General features: G+C 40.8%; 1 protein-coding gene across 1 annotated transcript in view; it reads right to left on the bottom strand.

Moving 5' to 3' along the window:
- Positions 1-21526, bottom strand: part of EGF (epidermal growth factor) — a 99995-nt gene extending 78469 nt beyond the window's left edge. Inside the window, 1 exon segment of the mRNA XM_010858536.1 lies at positions 21400-21526. Coding sequence (XP_010856838.1) covers positions 21400-21526 — 127 coding nt within the window.
- Between the last annotated feature and the right edge of the window lie 3226 nt (positions 21527-24752).

The raw sequence follows: 24752 nt of genomic DNA on the forward strand, positions 1-24752 counted from the left end.
CATCTGCTCCGAGTTTGGGAGAGTGGCCCCACCCAGGTAAATGAGAAGAGGAATCAACTGTCTACTTTGGGCCTTGGGGGCAAAAGCTCATGGGACCAAGTGAACACATCAAGGATACTGGCAAGCATACTAGCAAGACACCTTAGTCTTCTCAGGCCCACACGGTCACCTGCCCTCAACACCACAGGTTTCCTGCTCTCTGGAGACAGATTGAAGAAGGCTAACAGGACAAAAGAAAAAATAGAGCTCTGGATCTGCAGGATTCAATGACACCCTGAGAAAAGAATGTAGATTTAAACTGCTGCTGCTGCTGCTAAGTCGATTCAGTTGTGTCCGACTCTGTGCCACCCCAGAGACAGCAGCCCACCAGGCTCCCCCGTCCCTGGGATTATCCAGGCAAGAACACTGGAGTGGGTTGCCATTTCCTTCTCCAATGCATGAAAGTAAAAAGTGAAAGTGAAGTCACTCAGTCGTGTCTGACTCTTAACGACACCATGGACTGCAACCTACCAGGCTCCTCTGTCCATGGGATTTTTCCAGGCAAGAGTACTGGAGTGGGGTGCCATTGCCTTCTGCAGTTAAACTGATGGGTCTGGTGCAAAAAAGCCTGATGCCTCCTCACCTGCTCCTGCCTAAGCTCCCGATAGGAGTGATTTGTTTCTCCCCAGCAAGGAGCTGACTTGAATATTATCTGTGTCTTATGAAGTGCAAAAGTTTTACTTCACTCTAAAAGTCTATCCTCATCTTTTTTCAATTACAGGACTTAAAAGGGTATACATTTACTTTTTGGGAAATCACAGCTTACTTCTCAACTTATTCATTAGGGTCAAAACTCAGGACAGGTGAGAGAGAAGCTGGCTGACTCAGAAGTAATACATTGAATAAAAACAGCTCATACAACTCAATAACAAAAAATACCCAGACAACCCAATCAAAAAATGGGCAGAAGACCTGAATAGACATTTCTCCAAAGAAGAAATACAGATGGCCAATAGGCACAAGAAAAGATGCTCATCATCGCTAATTATTAGAGAAAAGCAAAGTAAGTAGGAAATAAAAAGATGTCACTTCATACCCGTCAGAATGGCCATCATTAAAAAGTCTACAAATAACAAATACTGGAGAGACTATAGAAAAAAGGGAACCCTCCTACACTGTTAGTGGGAATGTAAATTGATGCTGCCACTATGGCAAGAGTATGGAGGGCCCTCAGAAAACTAAACATAAAATTATCATATGATCCTGAAACCCCACTCTTGGGCATATATGCAGAGAAAACCATAATTCAAGAAGATTCATGTACCCATATATTCATAGCAGCAGTATTCACAATAGCCAAGATGTGGAATGTCCGTTAACAGATGAATGAATAAAGATGTGGTACACACATACAATGGAATATACTCAGCCGTAAAAAGAGTGAACTAATGCCATCTGCAGCAACACGGTGGGACCTAGAGATTAGCATAGTAAGCAAAGTAAGAAGGAAAGAAAGGTACCACTTATATGTGAAATCTAAAATCCAGTACAAATGAACATAACTACGAAACAGACCCTCAGACCCAGAGAACAGACTTGTTGCCAAGGCGGGGTGTGGAGGGAGGGGTGGAGAAGGAAGGATTGGAGTTCAGGATTAGCAGACGCAAACTATTGTATATAGGATGGATAAACAACAAGGTCAAACTACACAGCATGGGGAATTATCCTGTGATAAACCATAATGGAAGAGACTATAAATATATATGTATAATTGAATCACTGTTGTACAGCAGAAATTAACACAACACTGAAAATCAGCTGTACTTCAATAAAATTTTTTAGAAAATAATAACACATCTAGGAAGGTGAGAGATGTGAACTTAAGTTGTTACCAAACCAAACTTGGGTCTGCTCGTGTGCAGTAAGGCCCAGCTGCTGATACCAGGTTGTGGTGAAGGACAGCACAGTGTTAATTGTAGGAAGCCATACAAAGCCTGGAACAGCTAGTGCTCAAAAGCCCTGTACTCCCGATGGCTTTCTGCAAAGCATTTATAATAGAAGGGGGGCAGGGAGGGGGGGGCGTCCCAGACTGTGAGATAAGCTCACACACAATTCTCTGATTGGTGAGGTAACCGGGCAGTGCCCCAGGGGTTAACAATATCAGTCCTTTAGGCACCAATAGGTGTGTGTCGGGAGGGCTATGTGCTCATGGTCATCAAATAGTTAATTACTCCCATTTGGTGGGGGGATTAATACCTGTAAAACAACTCAGGAAAAGTGCATCAAATCTGTTATGTAGGTACTTCAGAGAGAAGCTGAAGCAGTGGGTAAGGGGGAGGAGGGGTCTGTTGCAGGAAGGTCCCATTGGGTCCTGCTCAGTTACAAAACCTTAAGTCTGTAAGAAAAGCTCTGAAAAATGTGAAGATTGCCACTCTAGACCCTGAATGGTGGTAAAAATCACCTGAAGCAAAAAATAGCCCCTTTCTGACCCTCAACCACTTGCTAATTATCAGCTAAAGAGAACCCATCGTCAGGTCCTCAAGACAGTAACTGAGGCTAGTAAGTTCCACAAAATTAAATTTGTTCAACAGAGTTGCTCAGTCTTTCCTGTGCTATCATACACTTTGATTCTCCAAGAGGGTGGGTGGTGTCTATTATCATAATAGTAAGAGCCAACCTCTTGAGTGTTACCTCTGGGTAGCACATTAAACACAGTATTTGGTTTCACTGTGTAATGTTAGGAAGTAGGCGCTCTTGGCATCTTCATTTTACAAAAGAAGAAACTGAAGTTTAGAGCCATTAACTTGCTACAAGTCACATGTCCAATCAATAACAACTGGAGATTTAAAGCCATGTCTTTCTGATCACAGAGTTTAACTTTTTTTTTTTTTAAAGGGAAGCACTTGGGTTTGGCTCCCCTTGCATCGTGTTCTTCGGCCGGAAGCGGCGGGTTCGCCCAGAGTTTAACTTTTAAATATCATGCTTATCCTGAACTGAATTCATCAGGAATTCATTGTTGAGTGTCTTGTAGTTCGTATCTGTCCAGACACCCACTTTGGGTCACATGTTCTAGGCATCTCACCAAAAGGCTGGGACCTCTGCATCCATCTGTGTTCTAAGAACTAATTAGAAAGTGGGTCCTTTCAGTGGATTCTATATCATCTGGATATTTTTATACCTAATTCTATAATATATTGCAACCCATATATAATGTAATCCGTGCATTCATGGCCCCTTTCTCCATCTTCAATTCCACTGGTGTATCATCTTTGAATGTCTCTCTGTTTCTATCTGGAGAAGGCGATGGCACCTCACTCCAGTACTCTTGCCTGAAAAATCCCATGGACGGAGGAGCCTGGTAGGTTGCAGTCCATGGGGTTGCTAAGAGTCGGGCAAGACTGAGCGACTTCCCTTTCACTTTTCACTTCCATGCATTGGAGAAGGAAATGGCAACCCACTCCAGTGTTCTCGCCTGGAGAATCCCAGGGACGGGGGAGCTTGGTGGGCTGCTGTCCGCCTCACACAGAGTCGGACACGACTGAAGTGACTTAGCAGCAGCAGCAGCTGTTTCTATCATCTTCCTCCTCCTCTGACATTCTGGCCTCCCTCTCATAAGGATGCTGGTGAGTACATTTGGGATCCACCTAAAAGTCCAGAATAATTACCCTATCTCAAGATCACGTTTGTGACGTCCCTTTTGGGATGTAAGGTCACATTCACAAGTTCCAGGAATTAAAACATAGATATATTTGGGGTCCCTATTCAGCCTGAAATAATTAACAATGGTGAATATCTTTCCACGGACTTATTTATCATCCTTATATCCTTTTGGTGAATATATCTATTTAAATCTTTTGCTCATTTTTAATTATATTATTTATTATTATTGAATTTGAAAGGTTTTTTTTTTTATATATGTTAAATACAAGCCCTTTGTCAGATGTGTGTGTGTGTGTGCTCAGTCACTCAGTCATGTCCAGCCCACCAGGTTCCTCTGTCCATGGAATTTTCCATGCAAGAATACTGGAGTGGGTTGCCATTTCCTGCTCCAGGGGATCTTCCTGACTAAGGAATCAAACCTGAGTTTCTTGTGTCTCCTGCATTGGCAGGCAGATTCTTTACCAAGCCACCTGGGAACCCCCCTCTGTCAGACACATGCTTTGCAACTGTTTTCTCCCAGCACATGACATGTGTTTTCATCCTCTGGACATTGCCTTTTGTAGAGCAGAAGTTTTCGTTTTGATGAGATACAATTTGACAAAATTTTTCCTTTGAATATTATGCATTTGGTGTGTCATTTCTAAGACCTCTCAATTCCAGGACATAAAGATTTCTGTTTTCTTCTAAAAGCTTTAAACTTTTACATCTTAAATTTAGAGCTATGATCCATTTTGAGTTAACCTTTGTATAAGGTGTGCAGTTTAGGTTGAGGTTAATTATTTTGCTTGTAGATGTCTAATAAATTCAACTTTGTGTTGAAAAGACTATCCTTTTTCTGTTGAATTGCTTTGGCATCTTTGTCAAAGATCAAATTACTATTTTTATGTAAGTCTCTCTCTGGACTTTCTAGTCTGTTCCATTATCACTCTGCTAATACCACAGCTCAGTATAACTTTTTACAAAAACTAATGATAATGCAGTTTGAGGGACTTTCCTGCTGGTCCAGTGGTTAAGACTCTGCTTGTAATGCAGGGGGTCCAGGTTCAGTCTCTGGTCAGAGAAGTTGATCCCACATGCTGCAATTAAAGACCCTATATGCCGCAGCAAAGACTGAAGATCCCATGTGCTGTAACTAAGACCTGGCAAGGCCAAATAAATAGATAAATATTTTTAAAAATAATGCCGTTTTGAAGAACAGTGAACACTGTTAGAAGGTTCTTATGCTATAGGTAATTGTTCATCTTAAGTAAGCAGGCTTATCCCTCAGCTCATCAGCATAAACTATGCTCAATTTTATTTAAAGATTGATGCTACCAGACTAAAATGCATTCCCTTAACATTAAAGCATCAGAAGTTTTTCCAGATGTTACACACACACACAGCACGACTTAGAAGTCACCACCTTGACCTGTTCTCTGAGTTTTCCCCTTATATTTTCTATTTTCTGCGGGACATTTCCAACTGGGGATGTTGCACAGTCCCAAAAGTCCTTCTGCATGTTGTAAATTGAGAGTATGCGTCACTTTCTGATTCATTTGCATCTACTGAAAAAAATTAAATATGATATGTATTTAGTCACTCGGTTGTGTCCAACTCTTTGTGACTCCATGGACTGTAGCCCACCAGGCTACTCTGTCCATGGGGATTCTCCAGGCAAGAATACTGGAGTGGGCTGCCATGCCCTCCTCCAGGGTAAATATGATATAGGAATTCAAAATTTTGGTTAAAAGTTCATTGTGTTTTGCTATTTAGTCTTTGATAACTGTAATAGACAAAAAGGATATTTCACAATTATATCTATATCAAATACAAGAAAATGCTTCACTGGCTGTATTTATAAAATCGTAGAATAGGCCTTTTTAATTATATCTATCAGCTATTCACAAATTTTATTGAATTAGACTAGCAAATTTCTTCCTTCCTGTAATTTTAATCAGTAAATATAAACTAACCAGGTGTTGCATTTTATATTTTAAGCAAGTGGAATTGAAGGGAGAAAAATCCTTTATTTAGAAGTTTTTAAAAACAGTTTGGAAAATTCTGCATACAGGAGTAATTTTAAGAATGCAGACATGAGTGTCTTTAATAAATGACATATTGACATTGATTCAACAACCAAATCACATGGAAAAAAACATTTCCAACGTCAGTTTTCAAACCACTTTCTTCATCAATCAGCAAATTGCTTTTTCACCAATTAGACTGTCATCTTTAACGTGGAGGGATAAATTTCTGTTGTTTTAGTTATTTTTTGAGTAGCACACCTGTGACATCAACTTATCACAGAAAAGGTACAAAAAATTTTTTTAATACTTGTCTCTTTTTTAAAGAAAAATGTGCAATATTTGATTGTTGTCATAAGTGCTTTACTTCCAGATACTCTGCAGAAAGCATGTAGGGCAAATATTAACATTTTCATGGTTACTCTCTGTTCACTACAAAGTATTATAAAGAATCTAGTTTAGCCTTGTTTTTATAGGAGTAATGACATCAGTGACATCCCACTGCATTTTGTGCAATTCCAGTTTCAGTGTTTTTGCTGCCCTGTTTCCCTGCAAAACTGTGGAGACTCTACTGTAGGGTCTGCTGGGGTCCAGCCCCGGTGGATCCAGGGAATTTGAAGCAGGGACGGCGTCGGCGAGGATCAGGAAACAATTGCTTAATTAAATGTTAATTAAGGATATAGAGTGGTTAAATAAGGATAGCTCAGTGAGGAAATTCAGTGGAGAAAAGAGGCTGAATAATTCAGCCAGAAGGTGAGAGAAAGAACGACATGGGGAGACCAAGTTTCAGTGAACAAGGCCCGCACTTTATTTTCCAAAGTAGTTTTTATACCTGAAGTTATGCATAGAGGATAATGGGGGAAGGGGTAGAGTCATGCAGTAAGCCAGGCTTTCTTCCTGCAAACTTATCATATGCAAAGTTTAGGTGATTAGCATCATCTTCTGGCCCGGAGGCCTGTTAACATTTTAAGAAACTTATTTTTCTCTAAAGGTGATTATTCTAAAGTCAGGCGCCACCCTCCAAAAGCATTAGATAAAGTTGCATTCCTATAGGGCAAAGGTATGGTGGGCTATAACAAGAATTAACTCAAGGGTCCAAGGTTACAAACATTAAAGCTACTACTTACACCAATCATATTAATCAATACACTGCCAGGGACACAGCAGGTAAAGGATATGGAGACTTAGCAGCAAACATTGGCCCAACAAGTGAAAAACCCTTCACCAATACAATTTCTAATCAATCTTTTAACAGTTCAAAGGACTCTGTATTTAGACAGTTTAGAACATCTCATGCCTCTCACAGTCGGGAGGCTCTGAACAATCACATGTGGCCGGAAAAACCTATTCAGGCAGGCTAGAGGACTTCGAAAGGAGTTTGTAGGTTGAAACACTATCACACCCAGGAACTTTATTAACTGGAGCTGTAAGTTAAATCTTTTTTTCAGAGAGAGGTAGTGGGGGACAGCCCCCCGTAAAGTCAGTGGTGTAGGTGAGAGCACAAAGCAGAAAGTAGGCAAACTCTGGTTTTGGGGGTAGATGCTCGAGAATTTCCAGGGGGACTCCTGAGACTCGATCCCGCCTTTGCGTATGCCGAGCCTCCTTCCTCATGACCTTTGTCATGGGTGGAGCTCCTGCTCCCGGCAAGGGTCCACTATTATCTCACCCAAGAATTTTTGTTGATGCTCCAGTGAATGCAGTGGCTCTACTGCCCCTGGGTACAGGTGAACTATTTTTTTCATAATATATTTGTTAATATATAAAGAAGTCAAGAAGTCCTTGATTACTGAAAACAATTTCTTCTCTGATGCATGTTTCTTTTACTGGCTTATGAAAAGGTATCTCAGTTCTTTGTACACTTCATTGCTGAAGTAGAGAGGTGACACAAATGTGGCTAAGATCACTGGCACTGGAGACACCCATGTGGACTGGCTCTGCTATTAGCTGTAATGGCCGTGTGACTTTCAGTTCATTGCTTAACCTCTCTGTGCATAGGTTCCTTCATCCTGGAAATGGAAATGATAATCATATTTACTTCATTATTATGAAGACTAAATAAATTCATGCCAAGTCCTTAGAATTTTCCCCTACATATAGTGCTGCTGTTGCTGCTGCTAAGTCGCTTCAGTCGTGCCCGACTCTTAGTGACCCCATGGACTGCAGCCTACCGGCTCCTCCATCCATGGGATTCTCCAGGCAAGAGTACTGGAGTGGGGTACCATTGCCTTCTCCACCTGCATGTAGCGAGTTCTCAGTAAATGTTCACTAGTAGTCCCTAGAAAACACCATAACCTGAGATACATCAGAAACACGTTTACTCTCAAACTGTATTATTTTTCTTAAAATTTTAGTAATGCTTTCTGTGAAGCTCTCAGTAGTAGTTGCTGACAAAAGAACACATTTAATCTGTTGTTATGTGGTTTTCCATGTATTATTTTAGGCATGTTTTACCGTGGTGGAAAGCAGGAAGAACAAGTACCATTTTTGCTATAAAGTCAAGAACCTCAAGGAAGCCTTGTAACATTTTATCAGTAAGTTTAGTAAATGTAGTCTTACATATTGTAATTTTGCACATAATTGTGAAAATCACAAAAAGTTAATTTTTACCTTCTGGATTCTCATTACTAAATATCTTGCTTGTCTTGATGGCTTCATTAGCTAATGTTTTGAGGCAAATTTTCACTTGTTTCAAGATTTATCACTAATAATAACGATAATAAGTGTAAATCCAAGACTTCCTTCTTGTTAGTTTCTCTTTTTTTGGTCAAATCTAAACATTGTTATCCCTTATGCAGTCAACAAGGAATAAGGGGTCAGTGCTATTCTTCCCTCATTATCCTCTTGGGTTTATTAGCATTATCTGCCATATTTACTTCCTTTGCAGGAGGGTTTTGAAGGCACTTGTCAGATTTTGTAAGAGTTAGTTTTGATAAAAGCCCATAAGTCATGAGGTAAACTGTAGCCTACCCTGCAGCTCACCTTCTACGCTGGGAACCTCACTGTCCCCTCAGGATAGTGGGCATAGTCAGTGATGTCATCACTGTCAGTCCAAACGTACAACTGATGTTTAATACATGTTTGTTGAGTTGATTTAAATTAATTCATTGGTGTATTGGTGTATTTATGAGGACATAGTCCTACTTTCCAAGTGCTTTCAATATAGAGACCTAATAAGGGACTTTCCCTAAGCCAAATTAACACTATTAATACTTTTCAGTAGAAAGAAGTAATGAAATCATTACATTGGTGGGCTTTCAACAATCAGTTATGGGGGGCAGCATGTTCTTGGTAAATTCTGTACAATGAGTTGAGGGTCCTGAGTTCTAGTTCTTTTAGGATCCTGATGCATTACCTCATCTCTCTGGATTTCAACCTCTCATCTGTCACATGAGGCAGTTGAGTTAGATGATTTTGAAGATCCTTTCTAATCTAACATATCAATTCCCATCCTGCCTGTCTTATAGAACTCAATAGTTTCCCTGTTTGCCTCATTTTTGTAAAGAAGTCTAAGCTTGTGGTAGACCGTAAATAGATATTTTCCATCTTAACCCCTATTTTCTGTGAAAGGTTTCCGCTCTCTGCTTCTCTAAACTTCAAATACCAAATCAATAATGTGTCATTATGAGCTTTGATAAGGAAAATAAAATAATAACCTAAAACAAACAACCTCTCCCAAAAGACAAAAAAAGCTCAACTCTTTTAAAGAAGTCCTCAAAATTAACTAATTGATTAAATCTGTAAAAATTTATTAAAGGTAAAAAATTTTATATTGGTCTTATTTATAACTAACACAATTATCTTCTCCTACCTTTACAACAATATTCCCTACATCGAAAGGTTGAACAATTATTTGCCTATAGGTACTACATTCTGAGTGTTTCTAGACAGACAGAAACAAAAAGAAAATAAGTATTGGAATTTAGTTATTTCCTAAGTTAACACTTCCATTGTTCATATTCTACCAGAGTACACCGAGGATAAGATGATTGCTAGGACCTGGCTCATGCCAAGAAACAAACTTCACATTTCTCTAAGAATTGTTGAAAATCTGAAGAAATAGGTATTAGAAAACTTACAAAGCAAAGGTGTTTCTAATATGCCTTATCATACTGTGTTTGGTAGCATAATAGGTAATATTTAATGGGAACACACTGTGTGTCAGGCAAGATTCTAAGCACCTTACGCAAATTCATTCAGTCTTCACAACAATCCTGTGAGCTAAGTATTAGCATCTCATATCAACTACATAATTGGACCTTGTCCATTTCAGGAGTTGAGGCCTAGCAGGACCTGCCAGGCAGGGTGCACTGACCAGGCATGAGAGGATTCCTTCACACAATGCAAAGCAATAAGCGAGTGGGGCACGGGAACCACCACCTGTCTGAAACAGCTCCAGGTTTTCCTGGGACAAAATCAATCCACTTGTGTAAAGCACCAACCAAAATTCACTCTGTCTAAAATATATCCTCTGTTTGAAAATGGCACTTTATCCTGTCTCTTCAGTAGCAAAAAACCTGGTCATTTCACATGTGTCAACATAATCTGCATTAAAGAGGAATATCCATGCAGAAGGTGCTTCTGTTTAGCTTTCTGTTGCAGAAGATAACACCTTAATGTTGGAAGACAATCTCCTATTATCCTTACATGAACCTTGGTGGGTGCTTTTTAAATGCGCTGAGGCTCACAATGGAAAGTTTTCTTCACATACCTTATTCTTTCCCCTCTTACATGAAATTTTTGCCATGATTCATTAGAATAGCCAAGAAATATTAAAATTTCAGAATTTGTTTCAAATGTGTTTTCCAAAACATAATGACTTTTAATCCACTTAGCGCTTTTAAAATTCTCAACAACGTTGGTTGAATCTTAAAAGACATACATTTCCACACACTGGGTAAAGCACCATTAATGATAGTAACCTTTGTAATTTCCTTGTAAACCAAGAAAAATTTAAGTTCCTATAGTAAACAGAATAATTGTAAGCTTCAGAGAGAAGGAAAGAAACACCAAAAGATCCCTAGTAGGTTCTACCTCTGGGCATGTTTTGAAACCTCATTAGGGAAGGACCCAAAATGCAGAGGATTGGTGTCAGCAGTCACATATTATGACAGTGTTGAGATTCAAGAACCTTCCATCTTTGACCTATTTATTCAAGGATAGTTTAAAGATGATCAATCAAGATGATTCTTCAAATTCTTCAAATTTTAACTAGAAAAGCATTGAAACGAATGAAATAAAATACTATTTCTCAACTGACAAGCCAGGTGCTAAAGAATAAGACAGCTGCTCTGAGGTTGTTAGGGCTGTCTGTATCCTAGCTACCAAGCGTCCACAAAAAGAACCACCTCATGAATGAGATCTACTTACTACACACAAAGCTGATCCATAGCACCCTGATAGGCAGCCCTGAAGTGAGGAGGCAGGTAATGTGTTCCTCTGAAAGCCTTCATCTAGTCTACACTGGATGGGGCTTAGCAAATAAATCAGTGCACACCATAAATCACTGTCACACTCACACAAACTCCAGGGAGTATCCTGGAAAATCCAGACACTGAGTGACATTAGCATGGCTAGGCTTGGGAGAATCCAGTGAAGACAGGTGCGTACAACCAATTCAAACTCCAGACTCAGAAAGGTGATGAGAACAGACATTCCCGCCTTGTATTCAGCTAAAGAGACTGAAATTTCTACACATTAACTAATTTCCAGCATCAAAGGAAAGCTTTGAATGAAGATGTTAAGGAAAAAGATCTCCTAAAGAAAAACATACTTCTATGTTTTAGTCTACAACCGCCCGCAGAGGTTAGTAACATTGGCCATATAAAATAAAATATTTTCTGATACAGCAAGACCTTTCAAGAAATATAAAGGTCACTTCTATTTAAAGTAATTTTTTCTTCTTCTCATCTGACAAAAACATCACTCATCCTTCCAGGCCCAGATCTCAGTCATCTTCTTATCATGGATCCCAACAACTGGGACAGCTGGGGACATGCCTGGAGTGATAATATACAAAGCCAATATTTATTAACATTATTGTTAAAAAAGAATGTCTACAAAATAAATCTTCATTCCTGGTTCACCTAATATCCAGATAATACTGTCTTCATGGTGAGTAGTATTAGCATTCTGGATGAAAGTACTGACCTAGAGGCAAGAAGTAAACAGTGGGGACAATTACACTCTGATGGTCAAGGTTTTGTTGTTGCTGTTATTTTTGTTCCTGGTTCTTTCTTAAAGTTAATTTTAACATTAGAAACTACAACATAATGAAGCTCACATTTTGTTCCTTAGCTCTGCTGCTGCTGAGTCACTTCAGTCGTGTCCGACTCTCTGCGACCCCATAGACGGCAGCCCACCAGGCTCCCCTGTCCCTGGGATTCTCCAGGCAAGAACACTGGAGTGGGTTGCCATTTCCTTCTCCAATGTGTGAGAGTGAAGTCGCTCAGCCGTGTCCGACTCTTCGCAACCCCATGGACTGCAGCTTACCAGGCTCCTCGGTCCATGGGATTTTCCAGGCAAGAGTATTAGAGTGGGTTGCCATTGCCTTCTCTGGTTCCTTAGCTCTAGGATTGCTCAAATTTGGAGTTATTACTACAACTTAACACTAAGCTGTTTTATGGAATTTGAGAGTGTCTTGAAAAATATTGAGAAATTCCTTGAAGAAAAGTACATTCTTTAAAACTGGCCTGGACGTTCTGAAAAAGTTCTCTAGCTATTCAGGCTAGTTGTTGAATCTTTTTTTGTTCAGAACAAACAAAACTGCTTCATTAAAATAACTGCTGAAATAGATTAGGTAATTTACATATATTGGAAAGTTACTAATTTCTTCTCCAATTTTTCTCCACTATAATCAAAGTGACTAAAATATTAAGAATGTTGAACAGATTTTAGAAGATGTATTTTCCAGTTAAGGAATTTTTGTTTCCTTTCATCTGAGATGTTATGTTTGATTTTTTAACTGTCTGGATTGAGAGACAATATGTAAGTTCAGTTCAGTTCAATCGCTCAGTCGTGTCCGACTCTTTGTGACTCTATGAATCACAGCACGCCAGGCCTCCCTGTCCATCACCAACTCCCAGAGTTCACTCAAATTCACATCCATCGAGTCGGTAATGCCATCCAGCCATGTCATCTTCTGTCATCCCCTTCTCCTCCTGCCCCCAATCCCTCCCAGCATCAGAGTCTTTTCCAATGAGTCAACTCTTCACATGAGGTGGCCAAAGTACTGGAGTTTCAGCTTTAGCATCATTCCTTCCAAAGAAATCCCAGGACTGATCCCCTTCAGAATGGACTGGTTGGATCTCCTTGCAGTCCAAGGGACTCTCAAGAGTCTTCTCCAACACCACACTTCAAAAGCATCAATTCTTTGGTGCTCAGCTTTCTTCACAGTCCAACTCTCCCATCCGTACATGACCAATGGAAAAACCATAGCCTTGACTAGATGGACCTTTGTTGGCAAAGTAATGTCTCTGCTTTTGAATATGCTATCTAGGTTGGTCATAACTTTCCTTCCAAGGAGTAAGTGTCTTTCTATGTAAAGTTAATCTAAATAAATTAATACAATAGAACTTACAAGTCAATGATAAAAATAAGAGAGGAGACATAGTAATTGCTTTGTAATCCAAACTGTTTGATTCTCCTAATAGTAGACCACTGACTGGGCAATACTCTGCCTCTCTCAGCTTTACCCACTGGCACTCTCATCTGTTCTCCTGCCACTCTGCCCACAACACTGTGAGGCCACAGAGCTTATGGAAGACAGTCCCTCCTACCTGCACTCATTCTCCCATTTCATCTGAAATGTGCGACTGGCCTTTTTCTTATTTTCCTCAGTGCAAGTGAGATCAATCTCTGACTTTTAATAACCTCTTCTTTAAAAACTAGTGACTAATAGTCACTAGTCACTAATAGAAAGGGGCTCCCCTGAGGGCTCAGGGGTAAAGAATCTGCCTGCAAAGCAGGGGACTCAGGTTCAACCCCTGGGTCAGGAATATCCCCTAGAGGAGGAAATGGCAATTCACTCTGGCATTCTTCCCTGGAAAATCCCATGGGCGTGGGGGGCTACAGTCATAGAGTCACAAAGTCAGACACGACTGATCACACATGCACACTGGTTTAATAGAAAATAAAAACAAGCCACCTTAAAATGGCTGGCTAAGGCCAGACCTCTGAAGGTCTCCTCCATGGCAGTGCCCTGTCTCATTTCTGACCTGTGTCCACCAGGCCAGAGAAAGGGCTCCTCCAACCCCAGAACTCTGCAGCCCCTTCGTAGCCCAAGAGTTCAGGAAAGGTCTCCTCTTCAGATGGTATTCCCAACACCTGGGTCCTGCCTCCAAGATCTCCTCTTCTGTCTCAAACTTAACCTTCTCCCATTGTGGAAAGAAAATTGTAAAGACTGGTTTAATCTGTGGCCAGAACTTCTGAAAAACATCTATTTTGTTTTTACTACAACACTTCAGTGTACTATGTAGTAATTTAAGGTTTTAAAATGATTATTTATAAACAGAGGCCTAGGATATGATTTTTTAAAAAAACAGAATTGGGGGAAGAAGATATCTACAATGTTCTACATAAGGATGTAAGTCATCTGAAATAGATGAAAGAGGCCAAGATAAGAGAAACAGATGTAGATCAAGGGTCACTGAGAGCGAAAGAGGGGTGGCTATCATGGCAGGAGGGTCACACTTAAGACAGATAACTGGTAACTAAGTATTTTCCACATAAAACAATGACAACTTTTAAGTAGAAGAATGAAAAACATTTTGTTCTAGTTGTTTGATGTGCTGGATCAGGATGTGACCATGACTTTGTTTTTGTTTTGCCCTTAGTTTTTAGTTAAAGTCTGTACCCTCACACCCAAAGCTCTTTTAAGAAAGGAAACAGGGTGACAGGGGCGTGAGGTGCTGGAGTGGGAAAGGGACATGAGGGAAGCAAGCCACAGAGGCATCAATGATTCAGTGGAAGGACCAAGTGGACGCAGAACCTTTCCTTGCACATCACCATCCCTGCCCAGCAATTCTCCAAGACAGAGGAGGGGAGATGGGCTGGAGATGAGACGGTTTTTATTTTAAAATTCTAAGATACTATGACCCCAGCAGGCCATAGAGCTTTGGAACTTACGAAATGCCAGTCCATTCGTAGGGATGTAGTCTGCTCTTCTGACCCTTAAGGTAGAATTTCAGTGCAACCCTACCATATGCAAGAGGGATCCTGGGGCATGAAGTTAGCCAACTGGGGAGATCAATTTTAATTGCTACAACTACACACCATGAGAAAAGGTATTCACTATAAATAACCCCCCTTTACTTGAAAAATAATTAGCAGTCCTTTTGCTTTTCTCTTCATGCTTAAGTGAAAGGAGCTGAGCTAATAAAGAAGGATGTAACATTTATTCCATCATTCTACTACTTCTCTAAAACAGTCTCTCCCAAGTAGGATGTGTACCACTTAGAGACTGTAAGATGGTTCATTATTGTGTGGAAAGAAAATGTTAGAAATGTTTTCTAACGTGTTTCATAATGTTCATAATAATAGTGTATATAACTAACGTAAGTGATAATTAAAACTGTATTGGGAGCATATGTCCACATTTTAACTTTTTTAAAGTGGAAGGGAGTTTGGAGGTTAAGGAAGGTAAAACAAACAAAAAAACTCAGCCATTTATACTATATAAGGAAATATGTTACTAGATTTTCATGAAGGCAAATTTGTAGATGATAAAGTAAGATTTTGAATTTAAAGCCAAATTACGGATCTATTTACCTTTGATGGGAAACACTTGCTCTATTCAAATAAGCAAATATTTCTCACCTTCCAACTTCTAAATTGAATGTCAAATAAAAGGGACAGCCCACGACAAGCCCCCAAATGTAAATTCACTTGAACTAATTTATCATTTCTTTCTATGCCCTCAACAATTTTACAAATCTTAAAAAAGTGGTTCCAAACATAGGAAAGAATACATAAGAGATTTAAATGCATACTGGCTTGGTTTTGCTGCTGTTTAAGTGACCGCTGGCAAGAAGCCTAACAAGCAGAGTGCACCTACTTTGCACTCAGTGAAATTTTTTATCAGTTGACGTCACAGAAAGACAATCGCTGGAGCCGCAGTTCCACGGGGGCACTCACTCAAACCAGTTTGATATGGTTTTGTATTTTTAATAAACTTTTCTTCTGAGCACAAAAATACAAGCTATGTATGTTGAAATTATTTTGAATACAAATTGTAATGCTATAAAACTATTAGCAAGTTTTTCAACATGGCATTTTTCCATGTGTAAAAGAAATTTAATTATTATAGAAGAAACTAAGTCATATCTATAAAAAATTGTTGTCATTGTTCAGTTGCTCAGTCATGTCTGATGCTTTGCGATCCCATGGATTGCAGCATGCCAGGCTTCCCTGTCCTTCACTATCTCCCAGAATTTGCTAAAACTCATGTCCATTGAGTCGGTGATGTCATCCAACCATCTCATCCTCTGTCATCGCCTTTTCCTTCTGCCCTCAATCTTACCCAGCATCAGGATCTTTACCAATGAGTTGGTTCTTCATATCAGGTGGCCAAAGTATTGGAGCTTTAGAGAATACTACTACTATTACCACCAATAAAATAACGTTAACTGCAATAAAAATATTAATACAAGCTAAGATTTATGGAGGGGCTTCCTAGGTAGCACTGGTGGTAAAGAACATGCCTGCCAATGCAGGAGACCCAAGAGACACGGGTTTGATCCCTGGGTGGGGAAGATACCCTGAAGGAGGGCATGGCAACCCAATCTAGTATTCTTGCCTGGAGAATCCCATGGACAGAGGAGCCTGGTGGGCTGCAGTGCCTATGGTCGCAAAGAGTTGAACACAACTGAAGTGACTTGGCATGCATGCACACAAGACTTATTGAGAGCTCATTACATGCCAGGCTCCATTTTATGCACTTTACCATTTTTATGCACTTTACTCAGTTATGTGACAACTGAGTGGTCCTGAACCCAGACTGCCTGGGTTATTCCTGTTAGAAGCACCAAGGGAGGGTAATAAAAAAAAAAAAAAATGCCCAGATTCCACCACCAGAGGAGACTCTGACTCACATTGCCCAGGTGCTAACCCTATTAGTGGTTCTAACATGCAGCCAGAACTGAAAACAAATGTTTTAACACAATCCTGACAACAGTCCTGGGAAGAAGGGGTAATTATCTTTATTTTACAGTGAGGACAATGAGACACACAATTCACAAGCAGCAGAACTGAGATCTGAACTCAGGCCGGCAGACTCCAAAACTGAAGCTCTTTACCACTAAGCTCCCTGGTGGCTCAGATGGTAAAGCATCTGCCCGAAATGCAGGAGACCCAGGTTCCATCGCTGGGTTGAGAAGATCCCCTAGAGAAGGAAATGGCACCCCACTCCAGTATTCTTTCCTGGAAAATTCCATGGACGGAGGAGCCTGGTGGGCTATAGTCCATGGGGTCGCAAAGAGTCGGACACGACTGAGTGACTTCACCACTAAGCTCTACTACCCCTTCAAAGACCGGGAACCACTGAGGACTTCAATTCAGTTCAGTCGCTCAGTCGTGTCCAACTCTTTGCGACCCCATGAATCGCAGCACGCCAGGCCTCCCTGGCCATCACCAACTCCCAGAGTTCACTCAAACTTATGTCCATCGAGTTGATGATGCCATCCAGCCATCTCATCCTCTGTCATCCCCTTCTCCTCCTGCCCCCAATCCCTCCTAGCATCAGAGTCTTTTCCAATGAGTCAACTCTTCACATGAGGTGGCCAAAGTACTGGAGTTTCAGCTTTAGCATCAGTCCTTCCAAAGAACACCCAGGGCTGATCTCCTTCAGAATGGACTGGTTGGATCTCCTTGTAGTCCAAGGGACTCTCAAGAGTCTTCTCCAACACCACAGTTCAAAAGCATCAATTCTTCGGCACTCAGCTTTCTTTATACTCCAACTCTCACATCCATACATGACCACTGGAAAAACCATAGCCTTGACTAGACGGACCTTTGTTGGGAAAGTAATGTCTCTTCTTTTCAATATGCTATCTAGGTTGGTCATAACATTCCTTTCAAAGAGTAAGCATCTTTTAACTTCATGGCTGCAATCACCATCTGCAGTGATTTTGGAGCCCCCCAAAAATGAAGTCTGCCTCTGTTTCCACTGTTTCCCCATCTATTTCCCATGAAGTGCTGGGACCAGATGCCATGATCTTCGTTTTCTGAATGTTGAGCTTTAAGTCAACTTTTTCACTCTCCTCTTTCACTTTCATCAAGAGGCTTTTTAGTTCCTCCTCACTTTCTGCCATAAGGACTTAGGGGATGGTTTTATTCATGTGGTATTCATAAAAGATCATTCCTGTAATTTCTGAGCAGTTAGTTTTTTTTTTTTTTTTTGAAAAAGCTTTTGCATAACTCTAGCTGAAAAAATAAACCAGATTTTGATCATGGAACTACTCTGGTTTGCACGTAACAGGGAAGCTGACCAAACCCTAGCCAGTGCTGAAATCAGTGATTTCACTGTTTACTGCTAAAGGTGACCTCCCCAGATGGCTGACTAGTGCTGAGATTTGGCCTGCATTTCTTCATCACTCTATTTACCAGGAAAGTGAAAGTGAAAGTCAAGTCACTCAGTCGTGTCCGACTCTGCGACCCCGTGGACTGTAGCCCACCAGGCTCCTCCGTCCATGGGATTCTTCAGGCAAGAATACTGGAGTGGGTTGCCATTTCCTTCTCCAGAGGATCTTCCCCACCCAGGGATCGAGCCCAGGTCTCCCGAACTGCAGGCAGACACTTTAACCTCTGAGCCAGGAAAGTTCATATAAATAATGCAGGCAGAGACATCAAACAGGAAAAGTTCCTTTTCAATTGCTATTTCTCCTCCAAGGAAAATTTTTATTTTATTTTTATTTTAATAAAATAAAATTTTATTCTCCAAGGAAAATAGGCTTGAAAGTTCAAAAGCCACTTGACAGCACTTTTTCTTATTGCTCTCCTTTTGTAGTGTAGCCCAAACAGAAGTTAACAGAATACTCAGTGATTAGAAAAAACAAAAAGAAGCAATAGCAGCAGGAGGCATGGGGGAGGGGAGAAATGAAAAGAAAACCCACGTCTCTGTTACCACTTGGTTTATCAGGCTCATAGTCACATTCAAGACAACATGGCATAAAGTTACCTGAATCAGAACCAGGAAGGATTCTTCCTCCTGGGTCAGGCTGGCCACACGTGGTCTGTCTCAATGCCAAGGGTGAGGAATAAGGCAAGTAAAATTTAATTAGAGGAAAAATAGATGATGGCACCATATCTATTTAGAAAGGAGAAATAATATCCTCTGAAATGCATGGGCATAGGGTGCGACCTGGGCAGTTATTGGCTAACGTAAGACATGGAGTGTCAAGTAGAGGCTTTAAGCCTTTGACTTGCAGGAATGAAGGAGCAAAGAGTCAGAGTCACAAAGTGGCATCCAGACATTCCTCCCTCCATGGGGTCTGGGCCATGTCACTGCAGTGCTCAAATAAGGCATCTTGTGACATGATTTGATCAAAGAGATTTAGCCAAGATATGGAGCCAAGAGAATATTTATTAAGCACAATCTGCCAGCCTCTGTGGTAAGTGCATTCCCCATATTATCCCATGGGATCCCCACAACAATTCCGAAAGGGGGTATTATGATTTTTCAGCAATATTCCTCTATGTAGTTGTGGTTTAGTCATTAAGTCATTTCTGACTGTTGGGATCCCATGGACTGCAGCCCACAGGCTCCTCTGTCCATGGGATTTTCCAGGCAGGAATACTGCAGTGGGTTGCCGTTTCCTTCTCCAGGGGATCTTCCAGACCCAGGGATTGAACCTTGGTCACCTGTGCTGCAGGAGGCCTCCTGCATTGCAGATGGATCCTTTACTTGACTGAGTCACCAAGGAATTACAATATATTCCACTATAGCTCCAGTATTAACTAGGTAGCATAGATTTGAAATGAGGTATGTTTGCCTCTAAAACCTCGGTTCCTTCCATTTTGTGACACAGTCCTCCTAACTCATTGTCTCTATCCTGGGCTTCAGGTTTATTTCTTCAACCAGCCTCAGTGAAGGCACTTTTGAGCCACCAGCAGGGACTAGTGAGAAGCACGAGGTGTAGGTCCCTTGTTAGCAGCGAGTTCCTTGAGACTCTAGAGCCATGTACAGAGGTTCATTTGCATCTTATTTTTTCTCTCTGAAGTTTCTGCTTCTTGACTGGTTCCCACTCTCTTTTTGCATCCCATGCAGATGCCTGGCTGTAGTCACTTGCCAATTACTTTCTCCCAACCCAAAGAGGGTCCAGGCCGCTCGACAAAAGCTGTGCTCAAAAGCTCTGCCTCCAACAGCTGAGTCACCAGCTCATGGGGTAATTTTTGCTTTTTGTCATTTTTTTTTTTTTTTTTTGCTGCACTGCACAACATGTGGAATTTTAGTTCCCCAATGAGACTAGGGATGGAACCTGAGCCCCCTGCAGTAGAAGCTTAGAGAATAACCACTGGACTTCCAGGAAAGTCCCTGTCATTCCTTTTTTGTTTTTATTGTTTAGGACTTGCATTATCAAGTCAGGGATACTCATTCATTCAGCAAGAATTTACTGAGTATAAACCATGAATTTACTGAGTATAAACTATGACAGTTTCAGGTGCTGGGGACCCAGAGATAATTAGAACTCAGTCCTGCCTTCTAATACCCTAGGGTTCTGCTCACCCATTCCAGTGAGTGCTCCCTGGTGACAGAGACTTGACCTCCTCATCCATGTAATTTCCTTTACAGGAGAGCCAGGACAGGAGCCCAATGTCAGCAGTTTGGTTCAGAACTGTTCCCTTTATTCCCATTATTTTGTGCTAATTTCCAGAGGCTTCTCTTTCTCTTCTGGGAAATTTACTGTTTCCCTCAATCTACCTCTTCTGGGGAGTCAGACCTCTTCTCAAAAGGGTAAAATGACAAGAAAGGAATATTAAGGCAGTTTATGCCCTTTAGTGAGTGGAAATGACTGCCCTATTTCAGCAACAGGTTGGAGAGCCACCAAGGATTAAAATAAATTCTTACTCAGGATTGCTGTTTTGCATTCAGTAGAATTCCCACTTCCTCTTAATTAAGAACTCATTTAATATGAGAGGGGTTGTGGCATATTATCATTTCTTAGCAGTTCCCAAAGTTACAATGCACCTGTTACTAAAACTGGCACTGCATCAGAGCCTCAGAAACAGCTGTCTGGGAGAATGCAAGGAGGTTTAATTTGAAATTTAGCTTAACTTTCACAGTGAAGGAATTACATCTGTTCCCAATTCCCTCCCCATTTTTCACTGGTTTTTAGCAACCTCTTAGTTCCTACACAAAGTTATTCAAAGGATGATGTTTTTTATTTATGGCTTAGAGACAGTTTCAAAATTTTTAAAAAGTCATCTGTTTCCCCAATTTCCCATATAAAGCTGATCAACTAAGTAATCACTCCTCACATCAGAATCAAGACAGAGGTTTATGTTCAACTAGTTAAAAATGAGACCTATTCACTCACACACAGAAGAATAGTTTGAATTATTATAGTCAGTCCTAATAGCCAATAGGATGTTTATAGTCCTAACAGCCAATAAGGAAATAAACATGCATTGAAAACAAAAAGGAAGCAAATATACACATCCAAAGACAAATTGGAAACAAATGCCAAGTATACAAGATGGAACGAACAGGTATCAGAAGGTAGTTTCTGGGAAGATGTGAACTCCTTTTGGTTAGATTACTTACCTGCACAAGTAGAATTCCCATTTCCAGAGGGAGAGCCTTCAGGACAGTTCAAGTGCAGCAGGGCTGAGAGGCTAACAAAACTAAATTTGAAAACTACCAGCAACACAATGACAAGGAAATGCAGCATGATATTGATGGGCTTGAACTCTCAATAGCAAAGAAGCTGACTTTGCTTGAGCACAGCCTGGGCAAGGTAGGCACATCTGACTCTCAGTGTGTCCACTCAGGTTGGCCTGCAGCTCTGGGGTATCTTTTCCTCTGTTGCTCTGCTGTTGCCCTCTTACTCCTTCTCCTTCAACTCAAGACAGCATATAAATGCAGCCTGAGGGGAAACTCTAAGTTTTTGGGAAGCTGGTAAGAAATATCTGACACATTTATGACAAATTTCACAGAGTTGAACAGCCATGCACTGGAGGCCTGCCGCTGTCTTCACTGTGACAAGGCAGAATTGTAGGGCCAAGGATAGAAAAAGGAAAATAGGGAAGAATTGGTGGAAAGTTCCAAACACAACCCTTGATGAAATAAGGACATACGATTCCTCCCCAAACATGGTTTCTGATTTTGAAAAGTAGAATGATTCCTCTTTCCTTTTTAGAGCCTCTTTGGCGCCACCCCTCTCCTTTAGTAACACTTGAGTGAGCCTCTGTTTGCAAATAATTCCATGCTCCAGGAAAGCGGTACCACTGCCAAGGAGACAGCCCGACTGTTCACCATGAGCATCTAGGGCAAAACTAGGTGAAGAGCCATGAGGGGGGCTATGGAGTTGCTTTTGGTGGCTTGGAGGGACCTGCTGAATATTGGCTATGTTTTAAACATCTGGCAGGAGGGAGACAACATTAAATCATGTTGTATAAATTAGTGGTGAATAGCACTGCTGATAATGCAAACTTAGAGCAATTGATCATTCATCTGAGCAATACTAAAGAAAATTGACCTTCAGTTCATTATGTGAGTGAATGTCAACACCAGTGCACATTCCTGGAGCTTTATCTTTCTCCCTCCCGTATATTTTATAGCGGAATTTGAAAGAGTATTCTTTCCAAATCAAAGGGAAATCCCTGATGCCAGATGAAGAGTTACAGTATGCATAGTCACCCTTTCCTGCAGCAGGACCATAATAAAACATCATGAGGGGTCAGGAGCGCAGGGAAAGGAGGGGACTGTTATAGAGCAGTGTTGGAAAAAAAACAAGCTAATAGCACTGTTCTGCTGGAAGTTTTACTTTTGTTACCTTACGGTAGGCAGAGAGGAGGATCCAGCCTCTTCAACCCAGCGCAGTACATTCTTATCCTTTCTCGGGTGGCCCAAGCTGCAAACATTCAATAACTTCTAAAAGTTTGGCCCACTTTAATTTGGGGTCCCAGTTCTCACACAATCCAGTGGATATGCCCTATTCAGTAGCTAGCGAGCAGTAAGGCAAATCTTCCTACCTGGGAATAAAAACTTGAATAGTCTTAACCTCTTTCTTTTTAAAGCGTGGCATTTTGTTTCACAAATCCTGCTCACAGTGCCAGTTTATGTTTTGCCAAAATTCTTATTTTGTTTTAGGTTCAAAGGATTCGTTAACAAAAGAAATCACTTGTTACACCCAAATATACAATTTCAATATATAATAGAGGATTATTTGACTTAATTTCAACATACAGTCATTTAAAGAAGAGAAATAGAAACAATAGAGAAAAGTAACAGCACATACATCACCAAATTGGGATGACGAACATCCAGACTTAGACAGCACTGGGAAGTCTCTTGTTAACAGCAATCTGGAGTTCCAGGTGGGAAAGAGTCCCAGGGTGTATCCACCCCATAGATGAGACTTCAAATTACAGTTTCAGGGACTCCCCATTTATAATTCCAAGCTGCAATCTGATATAGTTATCAGTTTGCGTACAAAAATGCAGCTCTGTTTTTTTTTTTAACTTTTATAATGCCATATATTTCACTTTGTGAATCACAAAACTTCTGAGTCCCCAGGGGTTGGCCAGACTCTTAGGGGCTCAAGAATTCCAAGATCCACTCCCTTGCTTATTATCTAAAGTGCCGCCTGACTTGCTATGCATGTAGGCAGGCACGGAATCCAGGCAATGTCCAGGCAGGTCCAAGGCAGGTCAGAGTCCTGCTCTCCTGCCTCTGAAGCCTGAACAAGACTTCCTCCATTTTAATTTCCCTAACAGCTGGCCTTAGGATAATTTAAGCTAAATAACATAGGAATAAGGCAAAATAAAACGGGCAGTCTTCTTAATTCTGTAAGTCAAATAACAATTCCAGATAGTCAAAAGAAATAAAGCGATCAAAGAAATAAGAAATGAATTATGCAATACAGAAAACAGTTTTTGAGCAGTAGGGCATTTAGTAAAGAAAAAATCCCACCATGAATGAGAAGTATGCTTTTGTACATCAACTTCTACATCCATTAACTTATTGGCAGCAATGATAGTAATAACAGAATGTTCTATCAAGGTACGATTATGTTTACCTATGAAATTTTGTAACTCTTTGGTTCCTTGCAAAATCTTACATAACAGTTCTAAGAAGAAGCTAATATTAGGGACAGACAAAGTAGGGAATAATATTTGGGTCCATAATACCTAAGTTCTCATGGGGGGAAAGTAATAAATGGTCCCCCTCCAATATAAATGATCAACATATGTTAGATATGTGTTTGTGCAGCGTTGGTGGTATAGTGGTGAGCATAGCTGCCTTCCAAGCAGCTGACCCTGGTTCATTTCCTGGCCAAAGCAGTGGGCCAACCTTTGGGCTTCCCTGATAGCTCAGTTGATAAAGAATCCACCTGCAGTGCAGGAGACCCCAGTTTGATTCCTGCTCAGGAAGATCTGCAGGAGAAGGGATAGGCTACCCACTCCAGTATTCTTGGGCTTCCCTTGTGGCTCAGCTGGTAAAGAATCTGCCTGCCTGCAATATGGGACACCTGCGTTCGATCCCTGGGTTGGAAAGATCCCCTGGAGAAGGGAAAGGCTACCCACTCCAGTATTCTGGCCTGGAGAATTCCATGGACTATATAGTTCATGGGGTGACAAAGAGTCAGAAATGACTGAGCAACTTTTTAAAAAATGTGCTAGACATCTGGAAAAAGGAGTTACTAATTGATATATAGAAGTTGTGTTTGTATCATCAGTTACAATACATACTAATTGAGGGGCTATTTTAAAAAATTCTTACAGGATTTAGGGAAGATAGTTCATTCACAATGGTTGGTTGGTTTCCCCAAAGGCAAGAAGTTGGTCCACATAGCAGTTCCTCAGTAGTCTTGTCACAGTCTATCAATGGGTGGATACAACTATTAAAGTAAATCAGCACATAATATTTGTGTTCAGGGCTTGAGCTATATCTGT

This window comes from Bison bison, unplaced genomic scaffold (genome assembly GCF_000754665.1).
Source record: "Bison bison bison isolate TAMUID 2011002044 unplaced genomic scaffold, Bison_UMD1.0 scf7180017864389, whole genome shotgun sequence".
Taxonomy (NCBI): domain Eukaryota; kingdom Metazoa; phylum Chordata; class Mammalia; order Artiodactyla; family Bovidae; genus Bison; species Bison bison.